At 37.5% G+C, this 8,575-nt stretch overlaps 1 protein-coding gene across 2 annotated transcripts in view; it reads left to right on the top strand.

The window, feature by feature from the left end:
* The window catches only part of GRB14 (growth factor receptor bound protein 14), a 122,273-nt gene extending 114,123 nt beyond the window's left edge, over window positions 1-8,150 (top strand). For both annotated transcript variants that reach the window (XM_080798693.1, XM_080798694.1), the window contains 5 exons: window positions 3,510-3,626; window positions 3,717-3,789; window positions 3,929-4,016; window positions 6,380-6,473; window positions 7,745-8,150. In XM_080798693.1, the coding sequence (XP_080654819.1) occupies window positions 3,510-3,626; window positions 3,717-3,789; window positions 3,929-4,016; window positions 6,380-6,473; window positions 7,745-7,891 (519 nt within the window). In that variant the 3' untranslated portion in view covers window positions 7,892-8,150. The remainder of the gene's footprint in view (window positions 1-3,509; window positions 3,627-3,716; window positions 3,790-3,928; window positions 4,017-6,379; window positions 6,474-7,744) is intronic.
* The last annotated feature ends 425 nt before the right edge of the window (window positions 8,151-8,575 follow it).

Consider the following 8,575-nt stretch of genomic DNA (forward strand, 5'->3'; position numbering starts at 1 on the left):
CTGTTGATCACTATATACATGGCAGTTTGGTTAGTGTGACTTTGCCTGTTCAACACCATATATAGGGAAGGACACGTCTTGAGTGAATCTAGTTGGCAATAGGGATTCTGTAGGGGACCTGTGGAGGAGGACCCGGCTGTCCTGTATGGCAGTTGTCAAGATCAAACAGAATAGCACTTGAGAATTATATCTCCACTCTTCTTAACTTACATGAAGGAAACTGAGATGTTTTGGGAGGTATTTATGTGTACTTTGATGTCAATACAGAATCCCACCTTTCTAGCTTATCACAGAAGAATCAGTGACCTGTATAATGGGTGCCAGTGCTCCTCACCTGCATCTGCTGGTTTTCTTCCAGACGCTATCTTCAGTGAGAATCATAGAAAACTGAGGATACTTCAGTTATATATTTTTAAAGGAACGATATTCTTAACTTTTCCAGGGATACATTTTGAGAAGGGAAATAAGAAAAAAAAAATGTCTTATACTATAATACAACATCCTAGCTATGTACGGCACATCATGGCCACCCCATCTACCTTTGAAATGAGAATCATCAGCAGATATTTCAGGAAGCCAAATATTTGGCCCTTTTCAGCAGAAAGGAGCATCTGTTAGTGGGGTGCTGACTGGACAGCCAGGATGGGAAAATCTGGTCTACTCAAGACCTTATATTCCTCATTCTTGACCCTGAGCTAGATGTTGAAAACTGTACTTTCTTCCCTGTACCTCCCCCTCTGTGGTCCATAAAAGACACTGGAAAGAGTCTATCTGTCACTGCATTTACCATAAGCTGCCTGTGCGACCCTGGTTTAGTCACTGGTAGCCTGCAGTGTAAAATAAGGGGGACAGGTGCTTACGTTTGGGAATTGATTACATCTCTGATGTCCTCTGGCTCTGAAACAGAGAGAATGATGTCAGGAACTTCTGTGCCCTCTTGCTGAGGACTGTGCTGAAGGCTTATCTCCATCTTTCAAACGGGGTAACGGAGTGTGTGACTACTAGTCGCCACCTACCTAGACTGCCTGAAAAACATGTCATGTCCAAAGCACACTAGGAGTGACTGGATCGGATCTCAGAGTGTGGCTTGGATAATCCAGGGTTTACCCAGGTCTTTTCTTTCTTGAAAAAAGAGGGATGTCATTAAAATCATGGACCCTTTTCCAGGGCTTGCCCTGTTTATTCCACCAGAAGAAAGAGCTAGAAAAAGGGACCAATATTTGAGAAATACACTGATTCTGAATGTTATCAACATTGCTTTCTTATGTGAAAGAAATTGAGCTGAAAATGACCTTTTGAGTTCAAGTCAGATTCTGCTTCACTTCTATTTCTTTGTCCACCAAAGGTAAACTATTAATTTTTCATCCACCACCTGCTATTCAGTAGGAAACATTTGCTATATTCCTGTGTGTTCCCTAGTGTAGTTAATGTAGCAAATGAAAATATTTATTTGTGTTGTAGACTCCCTCTAATGTCAAGTAATTATGGAACATGGGACCTTGTTTTATATTCTATCCTGTTGTATTGTAGGCAAACAAAAGCAAAAACAACTGGTTATGTTTATTTTTCTTTCCTAACAGTGTTTTTATGTTATCAGGACCTTGTGATTACGGCTCCCATCTTGGCATGTGAAGTAGAGATATTCTGAGGATAAAGCTATCATTATGATTGAAATTAGTTACTCTGTGGTTTGGGCAGGTGAAGGCTTTTCATTAATGTCGGCAAAACAGAAGGGTATCCGACTGGTCTGTAGCCCTACACAGAAGATCCTGGGTCGGGTGGGGAAGGAAGGGCGAGCTAAGGTGTGGCAGCAGACAGAGATTACAGAGACAGCATCTGTCTGCAAAGAGCAGCTGTCGGTTACAAAGGCTGCTGTAACAAATGAAAGATTGCATGCCAGATCTCTAGAAATACAGATGAACTGTAATAAGATTGTTGGCCACTACAGCAGGGTTTAAAGAGGAGCTAGCAGATGCTAATGATGTAGGATGTATGATGCAGTGATAAGTGAGCCCCCACTTTTTTTTTTTTTTTTTTTTTTGCATGGACAGGGTGTTCTTTCAAGCATACATTTAACTACAGTCTCTTAGACCAAGCTAGGAAGGGCTGAATCCATGTAGAGAGATATAAAATGGTCTTGAGCAGTGAGTCTCCATAGGCACGCTGGCTCTCCCTTTACCTGTAGAACTCCCATTCTTTGTTTCACTCCTCTAGTAACGAGTGAGGAGTAAGTGTTAAACATTGTCCATGCTGTTTTTGAATATTTCCCCCCCCATTTGGGAGAATGTTACTTCTTACAAACTGAGGCTCTTGACGAGATGTGATAACTGTCCTTTTTTTTTTCTTAGGATGCATGACTGGGAATGGCACTCTTTTTAAAAAGATGGTTGCAAAGTAGAGCCCTAAACAAAAAGTAAAAATGAAGTCCAGGTTTGGATCTATTCACCTTCAGAGAATATGAAAACAAAAAGTAACGCCAAAGGAAGACTATTATTTGTTTAAATTATGTTTGTTTGGAGATGTCTTCCTTCTATATTGGTTCTTTTTTTGTCAGTCAGGTTTATCTTTGCAGCTCTCAGTTTTCCATGGGCATCCTTACCGGATGAAAAAAATATTCATGTAGTAAATCACAAAAATTTTAATGTCATGGAATTAGTGGAGTCATTATCTCACTAAATTTTCTTATCTTCCTTTGAAGATTTATTTATTTATTTGAGAGAAGGGAGAGAGAGGATGCATGCATGGGTGCATGTGCATGAGCTGGGGGAAGGGGAGAGAATCTTCAAGCAGACTCCCCACTGAGCGTGGAACTCATCATGGGCCTCGATCCCAAGACCCTGAGATCATGACCTGAGCTGAAATCAAGTCAGATCTCAATGGACTGAGCCACCCAGGAATCACTAAATTTTATTTACTAAGTAAGATGAACATTGGTGTGATACAGTTTTAAAATACATAGTATAGTTTGTTCCATTATAAAATATGAGTACTATTTCTTTCTCAGGAAGTGATGTAAGTCAATCTAAGTTACAGCTTTTGTCTATTCTGAATTTATAAAACAGCTGCTTTGTAGAGAGGGCTGACATTTAAATGATAAAGGATGAATCTCAAATCATAATAGAGATTAGTTCAGAAGTGGTGGGTCTTTTAGCCCCAGAAAGAGTTGCTCCTTTCAAAATTGGTATTTTTCTATTTTACCAGAGAGTATGAAGGGATAGGGTTCTTTTAAGAGAAAGACAAGCTAACTCTGAAAGCCCTTAATCTCTTTTCTCAACCACTTAATTCAGTGACCTTAACAAATAACTATGTAACTTATTTAACCAAAATATTTCATAGCACCATTTTTATCTTAAATATTCACTTTTGACTTTTTAAATTTCCTGCCAGCCACCTTTGGAATCACATTCTAGAGGGGAAATATATTGTCAGCAAAACACTGAGAGATAACATTCAAAGATATTTTCATGGTAAAAAACGTGTGTTTTGTTTTGTTTTGTTTTTTCTTCCAGAGAAGTATATCAGAGAATTCTCTTGTAGCAATGGACTTCTCAGGACAGAAAAGCAGAGTTATAGAAAATCCCACGGAAGCCCTTTCAGTTGCTGTTGAAGAAGGACTTGCTTGGAGGGTACAAATAGCTTCACATTCTTGAAAATATTTATGGTTTGAGTTTGTCTAACCCTAAAAGTTGGAATTTGTTTCCCCTTTCATTGTGCAGAAAAAAGGTTGTTTACGCCTGGCCACCCACGGCAGCCCAACTGCCTCTTCCCAGAGCTCTGCCACAAACATGGGTATGTCTGTGCCTGTTTGTGGGGACTGTTTGGATGGATGGGCACATGGGGGAGGTGACTGGGTAACTCTGGTGGAAAGAATATGTAATTAAACAGAGAGGATTTCAAAGCTCTGTATTCTTCCATTTTATTTCTTCAGCCATTCACCGGTCCCAGCCATGGTTTCACCACAAAATTTCTAGGGATGAAGCTCAGCGGTTGATTATTCAGCAGGGACTTGTGGATGGGTAAGTTGGGTTTTGAATGGTCGTGATTTTGATTTCTCTTAAAATCAGTAATTACTTTGTTAATACACATAGTTTTGACTTCAAGTTACCATAAAACAGAAGTGACTTTGTTCTGGAGGTTACCATCATATCCTAGTAGTATCTAGATAATACCTGTTGTATTGCGTGTGTTTAGTACTTGTGTGTAAATGAACAGATAACAGACTAGGATCCTCTGCTGTTAACTAGTAACTACTCCTACTACCCATTCTGTGCCAATAGTAGTATCTCAGTTAAAAGTGAACTTGTTGGGGCGCCTGGGTGGCTCAGTGGGTTAAGCCTGTGCCTTCGGCTTAGGTCATGATCTCAGGGTCCTGGGATCGAGCCCCGCATCCAGCTCTCTGCTCAGCAGGGAGCCTGCTTTCCCCCCTCTCTCTCTGCCTGCCTCTCTGCCTACTTGTGATCTCTGTCTGTCAAATAAATAAAATCTTAAAAAAAAAAAAAAACCTGAACTTGTTTTGAGGTGTCGACAACATATAATATGATTCCAATGGTTTGTGTCGTGACATAATGTTACATGTTCTATATAGGTTTAAGTTTGGTGCCCACTGTATTCAGTTAAAAAACTCTGTGTTGTATATTTTGACTGCTTGTTTTATTTTTTTCCTCTCTGTTTATATTCCTCTTTTCTCTAAATTTTCACAGCTTAAAGTAGTATAAACCTTTGGAAAGAGTACTTCTTGACTGTTTCTCATGTCATCTTCTAGTGGGGTACCATGGGAGGTAGAAGAGAAATGTAAATTGTATTTTAAAATATTTACCATTTGAAGAGTTTTCTTTTTCTCAAATGACTTGGTGTTTCAAATACTTCCTGTAATGCTGGCTAAATTCCCTTTTCAAATGCAGTGCAAATCAAGGAGGCTGTATTGAGGTTTGGATGAGAAACCAGCGTCAATTTAAACAAGTGGTGATGGGGTCTTTTATCTTCAAGGGTTGGCTTAAGATGATGACAAGATTTCAAGGTGATTTAATACTGACATTTGGATAAAAATGCATCTTCACATGGAAGATTATTAATAGCAAGTCAGCATTTCACTAGACTGTATATAAGAGAAGATTTTAATATACTTCTCTATGTGGAGCAGTCTTTTTAGATATAAATTTGAACAATCAGCAGAATTACAATCTGATGAGACCAAGAAGAGAAATAAATCATAAAGAATCGTTAAAATGTTTTGGAGGATTATAATGTCCCTACTTTCAAAGCCTAGTTTTTATAAGTTGAATGAAATAACTACATAAAGAATGGTAATATCTTTTTTTTTTTAATTTTTAATAAAAAATGGATTGGGGTGCAGAATCCTTTGGAAAGATGTGATGATGCCAGGCAGTCCACTAGATGGTAGTGGTGATCCGCTTGGGGATGGGGAAGGAATTACTGCGTGCTTTATGAGTGAACCTCCCTTTTGTCCCATCTCCCAGTGATGTAATGTAGGAATCTCACACAGTACAAATGAAATGGATAATCTCATCCGACATCTGTGATGGCTCAAATTCCATGCCCAGGCACAGTGAGATTAGCGTTGGAGTCACCAGAGGGGATTGTTTGCACAATCCGTTTGCCAACAATTGGCACAAAGCTGGTTTTTCCCCCATATTGCCAGTAAATAAGAATCCACGCCTGGCAGCGTTTTTCCTCTTAGGCCATTAGGTTACGTCTTATATTTTGCTAGCCTGACATTATAGAGGCTTTTCTGCTGCATTCTTCTAGATTAAAATATATGTTGTTTGGTTATTTCTTTTCCTTAAAACATCGTGCTCAAACATTGAATAGATGATTTCAGGGTTGATATTTTTAGAATATATTCATTTCTCACTTTCTGTTGTATATGTAACATAGGAAACAGAGTCAAAAGAAAAAGGGGGATCAGTGTTGAGGAGGGGTTTAAAATGATTTCATTCTAAATAATTTTCTCTTTTCAGGGACTAATGTAACACAGTAGTTCAAGTAATAATACGCTAATGCCCCATTCTCTGCACAAACTTGTTACATGTAAATACCCAATTCTCCAATGGAAAAAGAACATAGCACTAATTATTGATGTCAGCATAGCATTATGTTGCTTATTGTGAGTGAACAATCTGACAAATGGGCTGTATATTTATCCTATTAAAATGAAATTAGCACTGATGACAGTTTTATAGGATAAGATTATGTTATACCATATTGCTTACCATGTTGGATACTCTCATCATTGAATACACAGAAAAGGAAAACTCTGGCTACATTTATAAATGTATTTCCTGGGTGTGTTACATGCTATATTTTTATGAAATATGTGAGTAAATATAGAAACATATTAAAATTCCTTCTCTCTCTTTAGAGTTTTCTTGGTACGGGATAGTCAGAGTAACCCCAAAACTTTCGTACTGTCAATGAGTCACGGACAAAAAATAAAGCATTTTCAAATTATACCAGTAAGTAATTTGTGATTTCACATTCGTATATTAGAGATGATCTTAATGCATAAGCTTTTGGAAACTTTGGTTTTCTTTGGATCTTTTATTAAATATAACTGGGGAGCTTGTGTTTTGACTAGACTTAAGTTTGGCAGAAATGATTTTATGAGCCTGAATTCATATAAGAAATACAGGAATTATAAAAATTAAATTTCCCTTTTTCCATGAAATATGATTTACCAACATTGTATAGACCCCATGCCACCTATTGTTAAAAGGCCACCAAAGATTCTTTCTGAATTCTACTAGCGGTTCTCTAAAAACCATTTTCAAACTCTTGTTCCTTTCTTATCTCAAACAGGTTTTTTTTGTTTTCCTAGTTTTGTTTTCAGTCATGATGGATAGATACACAGGTGCTGCAGAACCGGAGAACATTTAAACCATTCTGAGCACATTTCAAAAATATCTGTAATTCTGTTTCTCGGTGGCACAACTTGGCTTTGGGATTTTTGCGCTCCTGTGGATGTTCTCCGTGTGTGTGTGTGTGTGTGTGTGTGTGTGTGTGTGTGTATGCACATGATCTGTGTGTCTGTGTGGTGTGGAATAGAGATTCCATCTACTTTCAGGGAAGTTTTACATATGATTGCTACCTTGCTAGCGTTTCCTTTTGAATGGCCTCTTTTTGGAATTATCCAAAGTCCGTATGAAGTATCTTCCCAACTTCACTGTGTATGTAAATAATGTCCCTGGGTGAGTATGAGTTGTTGAATGTCACCAGGCCTCACTGCCAGGAAAAAAAGCAGAAGAAGCAGCAGCTGTCATCCCCTTAACGCAATGTTTGGTTACTTCAGAATCAATTTACGGGTAGAAATTATATGAATATTTCTTTCTAATATACTAAGTGAGGCTGTTAGACAGATAACATTCAGATACAGAGATTAATGTCTGTAGAAGCATTAACATCTTCTGTTTACTTTTATATTGAATAGTGCAGATTTCTCACCATTTCTTGATTTATAGTAATCATACTATTCTAACTACAGGATGTTGGGAGAATTTGAGGTAGAGAAAGTAGAGCCACCCCGTGCATCCTGGGGTCAGATGATACTTCATCTGTGTACAAGCAAATTTACAGAAAAAAAGTGGACCCATCATAAGGGTTTTCCCCCCACTATCTTTAGTTTTATCCCCCTGTCCATTTTAGTGTCTGAAGACACAGTATGCAATAGAGTATGGCTGTCCTTGTGGGTTTTTGCCCTTCTACCAGTTTGCTGTTTTCCCTCCACTAGGTGGAAGATGATGGTGACCTGTTCCACACTCTGGACGATGGCCACACGAGATTTACGGATCTAATCCAGCTGGTGGAGTTCTATCAACTCAATAAGGGCGTTCTTCCTTGCAAGTTGAAACATTATTGTGCTAGGATTGCTCTTTAGCCAAACCAGAAGTGACTTGTTAAACTGTTGAAGAAAAAGGACTCACGACGGGGGGAAAAAAAAAAAAAAAAAAGGAAAGAAAGAAAAGAAAAAGAAAGACCATAAACAAGGGAGAAAAACGTTGCCATGGTGAAAAGAATCTATTTCACCTTCAAGTTACAAAAAATAGCTTGTGCATTGCAGATAAGCAAAGATTTGGAATGACATTACATTCATCATCTAAAATTCATTAGTTAAAATTAAACCTTGGAAAAAATGATTTGGTGTGTTCTTGTGTGATTTTACATAGCTATAGTATTTTCATCAAATATGCATATAAAACGTCTCTCTGTCCTCATTTACTAGAGTAGCATTTGAATTCTCAAACACAAAATATGAAGAAAACTTGAAGGTTCTGGATGAATTATTTGCAGACTGGATTTCAATTACAGTGCTTTGTTTGTAACTTAGGAAGAATGATAAAATCTCAAGCTATCAATTGAAAAAGCTACCCACAACTTGTTAATAAAACTAAAAAGTATTTTTGAATATTATATATTTTCTGAGTTTATTATAATCTTAAAATCAAATTGTATTTTCAAGTATCAGTTTAAAATTATTTTTGAAATATATTGTTCTTTTTCAGGGTGACTTTTATTAGGTTCTTAAATTATTAACTATACTATAATATTTACAGTGTACCTA

This window comes from Martes martes, assembly GCF_963455335.1.
Source record: "Martes martes genome assembly, chromosome: 3".
Lineage (NCBI taxonomy): Eukaryota > Metazoa > Chordata > Mammalia > Carnivora > Mustelidae > Martes > Martes martes.